This window comes from Rasamsonia byssochlamydoides (assembly GCF_041956645.1).
Source record: "Rasamsonia byssochlamydoides strain NRRL 3658 unplaced genomic scaffold VTN77scaffold_82, whole genome shotgun sequence".
In the NCBI taxonomy this organism is placed as follows: Eukaryota; Fungi; Ascomycota; class Eurotiomycetes; order Eurotiales; family Trichocomaceae; genus Rasamsonia; species Rasamsonia byssochlamydoides.
The window spans coordinates 62,042-76,972 of record NW_027192465.1 but is presented as its reverse complement, the minus strand read 5'-3'; the positions used below and the strand labels follow the sequence as shown (position 1 = coordinate 76,972).

The 14,931-nt window shown below is 51.2% G+C and overlaps 7 protein-coding genes across 7 annotated transcripts; 5 read left to right on the top strand and 2 right to left on the bottom strand.

The window, feature by feature from the left end:
• Positions 1 to 1,367: 1,367 nt before the first annotated feature.
• On the bottom strand, positions 1,368 to 2,523 carry VTN77DRAFT_9121 (uncharacterized protein; the record flags this gene model as incomplete). The annotated part of the gene is made up of 5 exons (XM_069425695.1): positions 1,368 to 1,440; positions 1,500 to 1,564; positions 1,616 to 2,109; positions 2,180 to 2,292; positions 2,357 to 2,523. 5 exons carry the CDS (start codon positions 2,521 to 2,523, stop codon positions 1,368 to 1,370), a joined length of 912 nt encoding a protein of 303 aa, XP_069274161.1.
• Positions 2,524 to 2,629: 106 nt separating this feature from the next.
• On the top strand, positions 2,630 to 2,982 carry VTN77DRAFT_9120 (uncharacterized protein; the record flags this gene model as incomplete). The annotated part of the gene is made up of 2 exons (XM_069425694.1): positions 2,630 to 2,650; positions 2,719 to 2,982. The coding sequence occupies 2 exons, from the start codon at positions 2,630 to 2,632 to the stop codon at positions 2,980 to 2,982; spliced, it is 285 nt and encodes a 94-aa protein (XP_069274160.1).
• A 778-nt stretch (positions 2,983 to 3,760) lies between these two features.
• Positions 3,761 to 4,963, bottom strand: VTN77DRAFT_9119 (uncharacterized protein; the record flags this gene model as incomplete). Its single annotated transcript, XM_069425692.1, has 1 exon — positions 3,761 to 4,963. One exon carries the CDS (start codon positions 4,961 to 4,963, stop codon positions 3,761 to 3,763), a length of 1,203 nt encoding a protein of 400 aa, XP_069274159.1.
• Positions 4,964 to 7,470: 2,507 nt separating this feature from the next.
• Positions 7,471 to 9,456, top strand: VTN77DRAFT_9118 (uncharacterized protein; the record flags this gene model as incomplete). Its single annotated transcript, XM_069425691.1, has 6 exons — positions 7,471 to 7,509; positions 7,640 to 7,743; positions 8,074 to 8,243; positions 8,331 to 8,365; positions 8,450 to 8,758; positions 8,833 to 9,456. 6 exons carry the CDS (start codon positions 7,471 to 7,473, stop codon positions 9,454 to 9,456), a joined length of 1,281 nt encoding a protein of 426 aa, XP_069274158.1.
• A 676-nt stretch (positions 9,457 to 10,132) lies between these two features.
• Positions 10,133 to 10,920, top strand: VTN77DRAFT_9117 (uncharacterized protein; the record flags this gene model as incomplete). The annotated part of the gene is made up of 3 exons (XM_069425690.1): positions 10,133 to 10,464; positions 10,557 to 10,634; positions 10,794 to 10,920. 3 exons carry the CDS (start codon positions 10,133 to 10,135, stop codon positions 10,918 to 10,920), a joined length of 537 nt encoding a protein of 178 aa, XP_069274157.1.
• Positions 10,921 to 11,631: 711 nt separating this feature from the next.
• On the top strand, positions 11,632 to 12,220 carry VTN77DRAFT_9116 (uncharacterized protein; the record flags this gene model as incomplete). Its single annotated transcript, XM_069425689.1, has 2 exons — positions 11,632 to 12,089; positions 12,166 to 12,220. The coding sequence occupies 2 exons, from the start codon at positions 11,632 to 11,634 to the stop codon at positions 12,218 to 12,220; spliced, it is 513 nt and encodes a 170-aa protein (XP_069274156.1).
• A 934-nt stretch (positions 12,221 to 13,154) lies between these two features.
• VTN77DRAFT_9115 (uncharacterized protein) lies at positions 13,155 to 14,438 on the top strand (the record flags this gene model as incomplete). Its single annotated transcript, XM_069425688.1, has 2 exons — positions 13,155 to 13,754; positions 13,809 to 14,438. 2 exons carry the CDS (start codon positions 13,155 to 13,157, stop codon positions 14,436 to 14,438), a joined length of 1,230 nt encoding a protein of 409 aa, XP_069274155.1.
• Positions 14,439 to 14,931: the final 493 nt, after the last annotated feature.

Genomic DNA, 14,931 nt, shown 5'->3' with positions numbered 1-14,931 from the left:
AACGAGGGGTGAAACGTGAGAGAGGACAGGCAAGGGGAGAGTACGGAGTAGGTAGTGGGTAGAACCACGGCGCCAATCGTGACGGACCGAGTACAGCGTACTAGTCGCTAAGTTAGTCCTTCCGCTAGCATCCCCGGCGAACCCACATCGCCCCTGGGGCAAGAGCAGAATCAATCAATCAATCAGTCATCAATCAGCTAATTAATACGATTTGTACGATTTAGTAGACTAGTCCGATTCCAACGGTTCAGACAAGATGAACTGAGCCACGACATCGACTCGTCATCAAGTGAACCTCAGCCTCATCTTTCTTCTTATCTTCACGGCTAAACGTGTGCAGGAAATAGAGCACCAACGTGGCTGTCCGCCACCGCTTCTCTTCTTCAACATGTGCTGCGCCACGGCGTGCTGGTTGGTTATGATGTGTTGCCTTGCATGCAGCTTGCAACTAGGGTCTGAATGTCTGCTACAGTAGGACTAGTACCTAACCAGGTACGGAGTACGGAGGTACTCTTGATCGACAGTCCCTAACCGCGGATAGAAAGTCACAGCGCAGATAAGATGATCTCTATTTCTCAAACACGCCATTGTCATAAGAAAAAATCAGTTCCTGAACCTTGAATAATGCTAATATCTATGGAGTATATCTTTGCACTTCTCCACAAAATCCTGATTCTCCATCTGGTTACCAATAAATATTATAGCCCCCTCATTAATAATTATATGACTCTCCCCTTTACGTTGCTTAACTATCGGCTTTCTCTCAGTGTAAGCTAGGGATAATATAACTAAAGATCACCCTGTAGGTACTGTACGGAGTACCTAGGTAGGTATCTTTTCGCTTTTGCTTTCGCTTTCATTTGATGGGTAGCGAAGAAGAGGAATTGATCACAGTAAGAATAGAGATAGATAACTAAATATAAGATCTTCTTTCTTTTGTTTTTCTCTCTTTCTGACGATGTAAGTAAGAATGGCCGCGGTAGGTGGTGCTATAGTTGAGGTAGGTATGTGACCGTATGTCAGGTCAGGCTACTCATAAGTTTCATCTTCATCTTTCATCTCCATATAAACGAAAACGAAAACGAAGCTACTACACTCCCACTTCCCAAAGGCAAGAAGATGATAAAGAACCAAGGAAGAGGGTTGGTTCGACCAAGTCAACGCCAGACGACAGACAGGTTTTCAGCAGATGAGAGCTGCTTCAGGCTTGCATATAATTCCAACGCGTCAAATTCCAACAGCAGACAAAAAACGAACAAGAGGGCTGCATTCAGCCATTTCCAAAAAATCAAGTCTCAATTCTGATAGTGACATCAGGTCGGTTCACTTCAACGCCCTGTTATTACTGTCTGTTGCTTCTGCTTCATCTAGTACACTTTCTTCTTCTCGTCCACGCTAAATTGGCCGGGGCCCATGTTGACCAGGAGTAACAATCCGCCGCTGGCAACATTAGCATGATTCTGATTACCGTTTCAATTCATCCGACTAGGCAGACTTACACAATAGACAGGATCTGGAAAAAGTCGTACTTGGCAAAGTCCTTGTGCGGGTGGTGGGGTTGCAACTACACGCAGTTAGTCGGCGGATATAAAGCAAATAAATATGCTGTACATACCGTCCAGAAGTTGTTCACCAACACGTTGAACACGCTCAACAGCACCACCAGGATGACCGCGCTCATCTTCGCCTTGAAGCCCACAACCACCATGACACACGCCACGAAGCCAAACAGGCTGACGATAATCCGCCACAAGCTCCATTGGCCCGCAAACACGAACCCGATGAACAGGAAGATCAGCAGCACCCGACCGGCAAGCTGGAAGTACATCTTGCGGTCCTTCTCATCCAGCTGCGGCAGACCGGCCGGGACAAACTTCTTGCGCACCCACGAGTCTGACAGGACCATGAGCAGACCGCCGACGACGCTCAGGTTGCGCAGGAAGAAGTTCAGGTCGAAGATCAGGCCATAGCCCAGCGCCTGGGTCACGACGACAGCCATCAGACCTCCGACGGCATACTCACTGCGCTTGCGGGCAATGACGAGCGTGGAGCAGACGAGCATGGTAATGACGTTGAAAATGAGGAAAAGGTGAGTAATACCCCATGGTACTAGAAGCATTCTGATTAGTTCGTGATCCTCCGTCTTTGTACACTTAAGCGGTGATGTAGCGTCACGTACTGCCACGGTAATTCCGGAGGAATAATAGCTGATCATTCCACTGTGTGATAATCCGCAAGGAATCCTCGAGGAAAGTGACGACGATCAGGAATCGACCGATTGCCGGCAAATATCTAGAAAGCAGGCTGTCAGCTCCACATCCCCCTTGTCTCGAGCGGCCTGTAAACATAAACATACGGCTTGATCGGATCCGACAGCGTGTCCAGCCAGTCCTCGATCTTGCTCGTCTGCTCACGAATAGCATCCAGCGGACTCGGGTCGCTGGTTGCGTCTGCCCTTCCCGGCCCGCCGAAGGGATTCTGATGTCCGAGATTATAGCCGGCGGTACCACGTATTTGCGCCATGGTGAACGAAAGGAATGGAAAGGAAAACAAAGATCACGGCACAGAGACTGGCCGCTAAACAAACAACGAGGTGTCACAGGGGTCAGGAAGGAAAGAGCAGAGAGGGATGGATGCTGGCAAGTTTATAGTAATTCTAGAAAAGCAGCGAGGAGAGCTCCCCGTCCGTACAGGCCACGATGCCCGTAACTCGGGCAGGCCACCACTTACAAGTCGGGCTTAGTTGCCAAGGCCGGTTCCTGCCTTTGGTTTAGCAAACTGCTAGTCACGGGGGCGGGAAGATCACAGGCGGGCAGTGACGCCATGGCGATGCACTCGACCTATGCAGTTCCAGGGAAGAATTTGAGCCCCAACTTTCCCACCAAGGCAAGGCAGCACAGGCATAGTCAGGAACAGCCCCGTTCGAGGATCGCCAAGTGCCTGGCCATGGCCCTGGCCCTGGCCCTGTTACAGGACCTCTGAAGGTCCCACCTGGATAACCTCCTGATCGGACGATGTTCGTCTGAATCGTCTCTCTCACATGCTTACTGAGCGCAGATCGTTGACAGTCTACTCCACACTGATCGGAGGATCTTCGCAACAGCATCATATAAATACTCTGCATTCTGGGTGGCCTTTTCGGCTAGAAACCACACGAAAATCACGTTGGTATTTCAAGCTGAAACAGAATTCAAACAATAAGACTACAATGTTATTGCCTAGCTGAATGTACATACAAGCGGCATAATATAATAGCAGAAGAAAGGAAAAAAAAATAACACAAGTCAAGCAAAGGCGTGGTTCCTAAGTCAATATCTGGTGCAAATCTCTGCTCGTGAGAGAAAATAAATAAAACCGCCGCGCAAGCAACCCATCCTGCTCGTCTTTTTCGAGAGAGAGCCATCAATCCGACACGCAACGTGAGGACCGAGGTAGAAACAATTCAACGGAACCAAAACAGCATCCGGTACAGAATAGAACATGGTAGATCAACAGCAACAGGGTATTGCAACTCGGGAGGAGAAGCGCACGCCGCACTCAATGAGGTAAAACATCATATCGAATGCCATGATATCAACTTTTCTTTTTGTAATGCATGCTGAAGACCTCGCCGGGGGAAAGAGATATCTGAGCAATAAAGCATCCAAAACGCCGTGGCCATGAGTACATGGGATGATACAGGACCGGCATAATGCGGCATGATGGATAGATTCCCTAACATCAATAAGATAAAAAGGTTGCACTTGCACGAAAATCACATTCACGCGACCCAGTCCGAATCAAGGGGATGGCCTTTCCCTCTCGTATCAGGAATGGGCATCGGAGAAACCTTGGGTGCAACCCACTCCGTGGGCGCCTGGGTCTCAGAGGCACTGGCATCACTGACGCTCTCTTCCGCCTTGGGGCCTTTCTTCTTGCCCTTCTTGCTGGAGACTGTAGTCCAGTCATCTTCGTTCTCGGTGACGCCGAGAATCCGCATTTGCTCTTCTTCAGGAGGGAGATCCTGAGCCCATGACCCCGTGGAGGAACTGTCTTGTTGTCTGACCGCCTCGGAAGAAGGCTTCTCAGGCTCGAATGTATCGAGGAGAGGAACATTGTGGTTCACAGTGACTTTGGGAGCGCCGTTGCCCGCATTGTTGACGGGCTTGCTGGTGTTCCACACATTAGGCGCTGGGGAGGCGGGCTGTCGTCTCGCGGCTTCGCGGCGCTCGGCCTCGCGAGCGGCGTGAAGCTGCTTCTCGAGGAGCTTGCGCCTCTGCTCCTCCGCTTCCTGGACCTGCTGCTTTCGTGCCTCGTTCTTCAGTCTCTGTTGGCGCTGCTTCTTGGTTTCCACCTGCTTGAACGCCTGCGGTTTCTGCTTCTTCGCTTGGCTCTCCATTGAGCCGGTCAATCGGAGGACAGAAGCGCCCGGCGCGGGCGGTTCGAGCATGTCGGAGATGTCGCCCGCAGAGGGGACTGTGGCGTTCACGACAGGTGACCCGGCTGACGAGAGGTCATCATCTGCGTCCGCTCCGGTCGTGGACGAGGTACGGGTCGAGACATGAGACTCTGAGAGCTCGCTGCCGCCACTTTCCAGTGTATTGGCAGCTGCAGCAGCCTTCTTCACACGCTTCTCCTTGCTGCGAGTTTTGGAAGAGTCTAAAACAGAAACACCATTCTTCACTGCCGCGAAGCGCTTTGCAAACTCCTTGTTATTGATATCTTCCTCCTCGTCATCGTCGTCAGCAGGATTGAGAGGGGCGCTCTGCAAGACTGGCTTCTCCTCGGGCTTTCGGACGGGCGCAGGCGCCGATTCGGGCGCCTTTCTGGGTTTCTTCTTCTGCTTCAGCACATTTATACTCTCACTCCTCTCCGTAGTCGTCCTGACGGCAGTCCTGCCTTTGGGTTTCGATCCATTTGTGTAGTACCACCCCAGACTTCCCGCGACGACGAGCACAATCGCCCAGCTCAAGTATGGATTCATCTCCGGTCTAGCGATGAACACCCATCAGCCGCTGCAACCCACTGTCAATCAGCCAACGGAGCTTACCAATCGAGAAACGAACAAGAGATATTCTTCTTCGAGAATCGTTCTCCACTGTCGAACAGCAGTCGTGCCGCGGAAAAATGGCGAGGCGACAAACCGAGTACTTTGATCGACTGCTGAAGCTAGAACATTCGAGGAGAGGGGGATCGCTAAAGGCTATCTTCTCAACGTTCCAAGGTTTCAGCTCATCAGATCCGATGGGTGACGGGGGCCGTGGATCGGACGCAGGGATAGCTCCGCGGACTCGGAATGCCAGATGTCCTCGTCAGACGAGAGACGGCTCTCGCGCGACGCAGCTTTCGAAATAATGACAGAGAGAAATTGGGTGATTCAACCGCGTTGCGCCTGGTTACACTGACGGCTGCAACTGGAACGTGCAAAGTTTCGATTGCGTGTTGGGGGCGTAGGCGTGACCGGTACGAAGGAAGGACATAGAGTGTACCTAGGTACAGCTGGAAGACAAGTAAAACGAGCGGAAGCGGGCGATTGAGGCCCGGCAGAAAGCCGTAGGAAGAAAGATTTAAGGTGAGCAGCAGATGGAGGAGGATGGAGGATCACTCCACGGAACAAGGTGCAGAGCAGTCCGGGGTGGCTGTATCGTTTATTACTTAATTGCAGGATGGATTGGAGGGTGCGAGGTGGTCTTTTGCCGCCCCCGGGCGTCTCGACAACTTAGGGGGAAGAGGCAACGAAGAGACAACACTGGTTGGCCCGCCCGGCCTCACTAACTCGCACTGAGATTACGACGGAGAAGTTAGAACGCTCTCCATTGACAGCCTAGACTTACCAGACGTCCGAATCCACTGCTATCTCCAATTCTCGATAGTCGCTGGCCCAGGCCCGCGGTGGAGACACCGAGATCCTTGTCTAGTATCGAGGTCGGCAGCCTGTCGGTAGCACCGTAGCACTAATTAGTACTGGCCGTCTTCACCTCTCCACCCGGCATTCCGATTCCGAGAGAAATAATAATAATACGGAGTGCTGACAATGGACTGTTGACTACGGAGTATGCTTGCACTGGCCTGACAGAGGATTCAGTTGGTGGGATTTCTTGTATGAGATTAATCTTATAAAGGTTAATATTTGCTAGATGCCTTACTCCTAAATAATTCATCAATTGGTGGGAGGACTGACAGCTGACAGCGGCAATCTGTCCTTTTCAGTTCCTCCAGTAAGAGTTGATCTCCTGTTCTCTGCGCCTTCTGCCGTTGCATTCCTCTTCTGACGATAGCTACTAGTCTTCTTTTAGCAGGTACCTTGACCTCACCTCCATCCCTCATTAATAATAACACTGTAATAATGATATTGTCTCGCTTAAGGAACTCCCGATCGGCCGATACTAAATTTAATCTAGGTATTAAATAGCTCTTTCAAGCTTAGTACGACATCTTTCCTGTTCTAGCTCCTGGTCCAAGACACGGCGCTCAGGAGTCATCAGGATTGAGATCAGGACACGTTTCCCCAAGATGGGATCGTGAACTAAGTATTACGGGCATATTCTTGTTCAGGCCTATTGACCCGTGATTCCTGGTGGATCTCCAGATCATCCAACCAAATTCCCGAATTCCGGCCCGGCCGTTTCGCGGAGTTAATTCTGGCTAGAGTCCGAGTACACATATTCTCAGTACTCCAGAGGATATTAGCAGGCCAGACATCTACGATATGGAGTAGACTCGATTCTGTTTTTCCCATGTTCTTCGTCTTACATTGACTAATTTATCGGATGATCTGGTCATTGGTTTTGGAAATCCAGATTCAGCCTTTTTTTTTTTGGACGAGGTCTGAGTGCTCACCGTCACCATCTTTTTCCTCAGGGAAATTCATAAACGTGACTTTCGAATATAGGTGGAAAATATAAGTTGGCAATAGGCAACTATATCTTGAGCTCTCGTTACTGTTCTCAGAAAATCAACCCCGCATAATCTAGACTACGACGAAATGTGGCATCTGCGTTATAGGCAGATTACCTGCTAAAAAGCAGTAGGCTGATGGTAATAATAATAATTTCGCCGTGATCAACATGTGCATGTGCGGCAAGCCACATGGACAAGGGCTCGTGGGCAGCAATGGAACCTTCCTGGAACGTCGCTCAGGTGACTGTGGAGAATCCCCTGCGCCAATAACCGCGAGTGGTGGGGGAGGGGTATTCTCCATTGCTTACCCGGATCTCGTACAACGCAAACAACAATCGACTGACAAACAGAAGAAATCCCAGAAGGCGGAATTTTAGAAGGGAACAACACTCAATCGGGATGGTAGTTGGGCTCTTGCTACCTTTTTGAAGCCAGTCAGGACCTGAACAGCATTACGTCGGCAAGGAACAGGCCTCGGGTTCGAAAGTTTGAATTCCTACCTTGCCTTACCTAGGATTAGGTACCTAGACATTGGAATCAACAGAGGCGCGATTGTCTTAATTGTCACGAGGATCAAAACAACAAGCATCAATGGCTCCGAAAAGAAAGATCATCATCGATACCGATCCGGTACGTCCAGCGTCCGTTTCCAAGCAAGGCTTCGCGCCTCGCGGGCATAGAATTTGTTGACGCCATGCGTGGATATGGCTAGACACCTGTAATGATTTATACTAAGTCGAGCTCTCCCATTTCTTTCTAGGGTATCGATGATGTCCTCGCCATGCTTCTGGCCCTCTCCGCGACACCGGAGGAAGTTGAGGTGCTGCTGATCTCGCTGACTTTTGGGAACATTGAAGTCAGAAGGTGAGTAAAAAATTTCTTTCTATTCCTTCATCATCTTCTTCTCTATATCTCTTCCTCTCCCTTTCCTTTCATGGTTTTTAGGTGAGAGGGACTCGATAGCAGTGCTTTTTGTGGTTGAAACACCTCTCCAGTCTTCATGTTTGTCGACTAGACTATTCATCTATTCTCCTTTTCATTGCCGGCCTAGTACGTCAAGGGCCAAGTGGTCTCTTTTGCATTCTGTATTCAGATCCACATCTGTTTGTTTCTTGTCTACTCTCCTATTTTACTCGACTACTCCGCAGTCTTCTGCGCCAATTCCGACACAAGTTCCTAATGTTGTCTTCACAGCTGTCTCCGCAATGTTGTTTCCATGCTGCACATTCTCGAGCGCGAGATGCAATGGCGTCGAGAACAAGGCAAGCCAGAAGGGTTTGGTGCCCTGCGTGCCCATAAACCGATCATTGCCGTTGGGGCCGAAGAGCCACTGGAAGACCAGAAAATGCTCGCAGACTACTTTCGTAAGTGTCTCATCTCTTCGACTGCGTTTGATACCGTGTCTTTCCAGTGAGTTAAATGATATCTCACTAACATAACATTATAAATAGATGGCAAAGACGGCCTGGGAGGCATTCACGCCAGTGTAAGTGATAGACTATGCCTTGTTCTCGTCTAGTCAATGGTCATCATTCGCTTGTTTCGCAGATTACTAACATTGACTTGACAGCATCCTCATCTCTCGCCTACGGAAACCTGGGAGCATCTGTTTGATCCCTCTGTCGACCCAAGTGTCGTCGAAACTGTGAGAACGGGTGCTGCGACAAACACCGCGGCTCATCAATCGTTTATCCCATCCAAGCGGCCTGCCCACGAAGAGATCCTTCGGATCCTGCGTGAGAACGAACCCGACACGGTGACGCTGGTCGCGGTTGGCCCCCTGACGAACCTCGCCCTGGCTGCCGCCAAAGACACGGAGACCTTCCTTCGGGTGAAGGAGGTGGTTGTCATGGGCGGCGCAGTGTCAAAGCCAGGAAATGTAAGTATAGTGCATATCTCATATACAAGACACCGGTCTTGAAGGATTCCAAATATGCTAATCTATGCCTGTAGGTCACTCCTGTCGGCGAATTCAATGCTTATGCGGATGCAGTCGCTGCTGCCAGAGTCTTTGCCTTGACGTCTCCCAACCCGGCAAGTACGCTACCTCCCAGCAAGAAGCTGCCGCCATACCCGGCAAAGCTCAGTAAGCAATTGAGGTTGCTTTTGTTCCCTCTTGACATTACGCTTCGACACAATCTCTCGCGGGGAGAGTTCGAGGAAACAGTGGCACCTCTGGTACAGGCCGGATCGCCACTGGCCGAGTGGGTATCAGCCTTCATGGCACACACGTTCCTCACGTTGGAGAAACTGCATCCCGGTCACGAAGGCGCCAAGGCCGAACTGAGCCTGCACGATCCCGTCTGCGTGTGGTATGCGCTCACGGTGGATGACCCGCGCTGGACGCCCACTGCGACGTCGCCGGAAGACATCCGGATCGAGACGGCGGGACAGTGGACGCGGGGGATGTGCGTCGTCGACCGACGAAGCCGACACCGCATCGACGGGGCGGAGGAGAGTCCGAGCGATCACGGCCTGTGGCTGAGCTCGTGGGCGGGGAACCGTATTATCCGGATGGACGGGTCGCCGGTGGCCGATGGATTTGGAAAACTTGTGCTGAAGAAGCTGTTTGGTTGAGCCAGAGTCAGGTATTGCCTGATATTGCATATCTAGACATATATACATCTGAAATAACCCGGCCAGGATCTATGGATAGAGAATGTAAAACGTATCATACCTAGATTTTTTTTTTTAATTAGACATGTCGAATTGGTTGGATCTCACCTCAGTCTTGATTAATGAGTGATTGATCTCCGTCAAGAAAACCTAGGCTCAACTGAGCAGTCCAGTTGACACGGGATCTTCTCGAGACGCGCCTAGCCAATAACAGCTTCAGTTGAATCTCCAAACCCAGCTGCACAACCACCTGTTCCGATATCTACCTGGCCTCTCTTAGGTTTCATTCTTTTCTCTTTTACTACGACAAGCTCTTGTTCTTCACTTCCAGTTAGACAACCCTCCATCAACATGGGCCGCCGTCCACGTTCCGGCGTTACCTGGTTTCGTGCCGAGTATATCGGCTCTACCGTCTCCTTTGACGAGCCAGGGCAATCCTGGAGACTTGACCAGAAGATCTCTGAGCACGAGTTTTACGAAAGTGAATTCGAGGCGTCATGTGGCTTGGTCTCGGAAGCTTGGCAGTGTTTTTCTGCTCGAGACTCGATGGCGATGGCGATGGCCTCATGCCCCAAGAGGCCGTTATTAAGATTCGGATGCAGTATATACGCCCCCTTCGTTCCCACCCAAATATGCCATGCGATGCGCCTTCTATTTCAACAGGATCCCGATCCAGGGTACCATAAACAAGTCGTCTGCTGAGAGAGCCAAACAAGCCATCACGACCGTCGGACAACATGCAGAGATGGAAATCACAGCCCTGGGGCAGCTTACCAAGGCCGGCTGCTCCTGCACCCCGACCTTGTTTGCCTGGAAACAGGAAAAGCAAGAGAGCCACATGTGGATCCCCGGTGGATTTCTTGTCTACATACTTATGGAGAAGCTTCCAGGGATCCGTCTCGATAACGTCTGGTCCTTGGACCGAGAAGAGCGCGATGAGGTTCGGAAGAGCTTCAAAGAAGCTTGGGAGTACGTCTGCGGTCCAGCAGCTTTTATCTGAATGATGATGAGCCTTTGAGATTGGACGTCCCACGCTGATTGATGTATTTCTTTCTTCCCAGGGAATGTCGAGCTTGCGGAGTAATCAATATGGACCGTAGCTGTCGGAATCTGCTTTGGGACCGTGCTGCTAAAAAGTGGTAAGTAAGGATGGATGGAGTTCACTTGACTTGACTCCAGGCTTGTTTCGTCTGCTCCCATTTATTCTCCCCCTTCTTTCTTCTTCTTTCTTCTTCTTCTTCTTATTGCAAGAATAGCGCTGATTTCTCTCTTCGATTTCTCTCTTCTCTATTACATAGCTACATTCTCGATTTCGAACAGTGGGTGAGAGCCAAAGCGAGGCACAAGTGGGATGACGGTGAATATCCCTCCTGGGACTTGGCGTATTGGCGCTGTGGTGATGAGCGAGGTGCAATGGACCTGTGATTGATTTCATTCGTTTGTTATCTATGTATCCCTTCTACCAAGCCCTGGAGATAAGATAGGTCGATTGGACACGACCTGATCAAGTAAGGTATGTACTGTCGAAACATTCGCATGCGTCAGATGAGGTCATAGTCATAGGTAAAGTGCTTAAAACCTCTCTCGTATATAATCATCATCCAACACTGTTTAACACAGCACAGCACAATCCCTATGCAGGAAGTACAGCATAAAAAAAATTTCATCTTGGTGGCGCGTGTCAAAATCACTCGAAACAATGTCAGTGGCGTCTTTTTTTTTAGCAGTTCCCTGATATGATATCGGCTTGTTCTCTGGAATGTTGGTGGTCGCCACTGGAATGTATGCACATTGTCTATCTTTTGCCATTTTTGGACAGATGGGCAGACCCAATGGAGATGTGTTCAGAGCGGCTGGCGTTCGGATGGCGTAGTGTACATGTATGTACATGCCATTTCGTGTGGATTCGTTTCAGATATGATTACATAGGAGGCGTCGCGTGTGTGGATGGTTTAAAGGGACGAGAAAACATGAAGCCTTACTTGGTGTACGTACAGATGGAGGATATATAAATGTAGGGTTTCCCTCGTCTTTGAATGACGATAGTCTTCTCTGTACAGTGTATATACTCAGGTCAAGTCGACGTCTGGTCTGTTTGTCTGTCGTCTACCTATCTATTGGTCGATCATCATCACCATGCAGCTTCAGACTCTGATTGTCTTCATGACTGCCGCCCTGGCGGGCAGCAGCCTGGCTACGTCCGATTCTTCAGCTCACCCAGGACCAGCCCGGATTCGAGGTCGGGCCAGATTGAGGGCCTCGGTCTTGTTAGCAGGCTCGTCGTCGTCTTCATCGTCACCGTCACTGGTGCCATCCTTCACACCGTTACCGTCGCAATCGTCAGCTATCCCCTCCTCCGTCATGGCCGTACCCTCGTCAGCGTCTCCCTCCAGCATGATGCCCTCCGCCAGTAGCGTCATGGCCATGCTCCCCACCAGTACGGGGATTAGCGCCCGGATTGGCACGACTAGCGGAGGGCAAAAAAGGACCCCTAGCATCAACAGGAAGGACCATGATCATGATCTGTGCTTGTCGCTGTGCTCAACGCAGTCGCAGATCTGCAGCCTTACATTGCCGAATGACGAGGAGTGGTGGTAAGTTTGATAACAATCGATCAAAATTTCTTTTCTTTCCGCTAGGGAAGACTGATTGATTGATTAAAATCAATAGTTGGGATCTCTTCGTCGGGTGCAATCAGAGCTGTGACCGCCAGGCCTTCCGCTGATTGGCTGAGGGGCGTTCTGGACGCGACACGTGAGGAGCTCCTTCCCCGGTCGAGGTTCGAGAAAGAGCACACGTGCCTGGGCTGCAGGACTCTGGAGAAATGCCTCACGTCCATAGTCTAGGTTCACGGAAGTTGATGGTAACTTTGGCGATGGGAATGGCACGATATCAATCTAGGCTTCTGGCGAGCTTTGTACGGAGGACTCTTGATGAGTTGATGGAGGACATGGCTTGAACCTGATCTGATTGATTTCCTTTCTGGGCGATTTCTCATTCTTTGTGTTGCTTGAATAGTGATTTCTCACCACCTTCTAAAGTACTAACTACTGAGTACTCCGTACGCCGTACGATGAGTGCCGGAGTTAGATAAAGTCAATTAGCAATTTGCACGGGTCTGCAAGAGTCGCTTTGGTGGGATACTTAGTCTAGGATTTCGCGTATTCATGATCAACGGCCCGTGGGCTGGGCGATTTACAGATGGCAGGAGCTGTGCGTCGGCCGAAAGAGGCAAGCCCGGGGTCGCGTGTCTTTTGGGGCGCTCCTGAGAGGCCGGCAGCCGGCAGCCACTCATACCGCGCGGACTCCCCATGTGCGCGATAGGCCTATCAGACGTGGCCGTCGAGGCACAAGCACGCGACACTCGCCATCCTCCGCAACTGCCAGACTTATCTACAGCGTCGCAGAGGTCCAAGTGAAAACCCGTGCCCCTCTGTCGCCATGTTTGTCACGCCTGCTCTTAAGAGACTCATCGCCCCTGCCTCGATTGCCAGGCTTTCTTTCCCGGCTGCTGCGCGGCATCCATCGTGAACGTTCAACTCCATCTACATCTGCTTAGTTTTGCTATCTTTGCCGTGAGACGGCCATTGACCCGTCTGGAGGGTCACGTTCGGTCTCGTTTGACTAGACTAGCTGTCTGAGTAACCCTCCGACGCAACATGTCACCTCCGCGTCTGCCTCCTACGCCCTCCATGTCGGGCGAGCTCATCATCAAGGACCAGCAGAACGCCGACATGTCCGAGTCCTCTTTCGCTCTACCGCCCGCCGCACTCAGTCCGACCAGCGGTGAGATCAAAGGAGCTGCCCGCAAGGACTCGACTGTGTCTGTGTCTTACTGCCCCGTTTCGCCTACTTCGCCCGATCTGGCGGCCATGGGACGAACGGCCAGTAATCCTCCTCGTCATGCGGGCACCAAGCGCGCCCTCGACGAGTTCAACCTCCCTCCACCTCCCACCCGCACTCGCAAGATCATCCAGATGAAGCCCAAGACCCAGCAGAGCCCGCCGAAGCCAGCCGCATCGTCCACATCCAAGCCGAAGGAGACCGGCAAGGGCCAAGCAAACACCCCTGCCCAGCCCAATTCGAAGAAGAAGCAGCCCAGCGCGACGAGCGCGGCGGGCCGGAAGATTGCGCGGAAGACGGCACACAGCTTGATTGAGCGGAGACGACGGTCCAAGATGAACGAGGAGTTTGCCACGTTGAAGAACATGATTCCCGCCTGCAAGGGCCAGGAGATGCACAAGCTTGCTATTCTACAGGTAGATCACCTTGAGCATGTTGACAGTGATTGAGGCTCTGCTGACGAGAAACAGGCCAGTATTGATTACGTCAACTATCTCGAGCAATGCATCAGAGACCTCAAGGCTGCGTCCGGGCGAAGCAATACCACGGTACCTCCAGGGCCACCTTCGCCCACGTCGCCCGAGGTCGCCGCGGGTGCAGAAGAGTCCGGCATCAGTATGGTGACCTCGTCGTCGACGTCACCCGAGCTACTTCCCTCCGGCGCGCAGAGCGCTCAATATTCGCCAGCCTTCTCTCCCCGAAATCCCGGGCTTCCACAGCGACAGCCCAGTCTGGAATTTTCAACAACCATTCTCCCGAGCCCGGCGCTGCGCCCGACGCAGTCTCCGCCGCATCTCAACTGGCGGCCCTCTACGCAGCCCGTGTCGGCGTCGGCGTCGACGTCTCCCGCCATTCTTCCGCAGCAGCGGAATAGCATCTCGTCTTACAGTGTTGACACGGATATTGACCATGAGGCATCGGCGGCGCTTCTGATGCTGAACAGGGACCGGAGGGGCACGATGGATTCTTTGAAGAGTGTGTCCATGTCTGCGCCAGCAGCAGAAGCACATCCTACTGCCTCGTCAGATCGGAGCAGCGAGGTCGTCCAGGACAAGCAGAAGAAAATGGGAATGAGCGTGAGGGATCTGTTGGTGTCATAATCACGTCGTAAGCAGTAATCGGGTGGTCTTTTTGGTGCAAATTGGGAGGATTGTTCGGAAATTTCTTTGTTTTGTCATGTTTATGCCACACCATCAAGGAAGGGATGGGATGAATCAGTTTATGACAGGTTATTGTCCGGTTAAAATGTTGGTATTGCTATCGGTTTGTCGGAGTTTTTTGTACGTAATGTACTTTACATTTTATTTTATCAAGTTGTCTGTACCAGCCGGTGTAGATATTCGACGAATCAGATGGAGCACGCTGATGATCGAACTTCGGGGCATAATCCAGTTAAAGAATGATCTGGCCTGACCAAGACCGTCAGGAAGTACTAGGTACCTACCAAAGTCTTCAACATCTTTCTACTAACCAGGATGAAAAAAAATCTTTTCAAGAATGGATCCAACTCTGATCGCGCCATAAGATGTGGGCCACACTATAAGATGGGTGACAGATTGCTTCAGAAAGGAATGTTATACTCTTGAAGCCTGT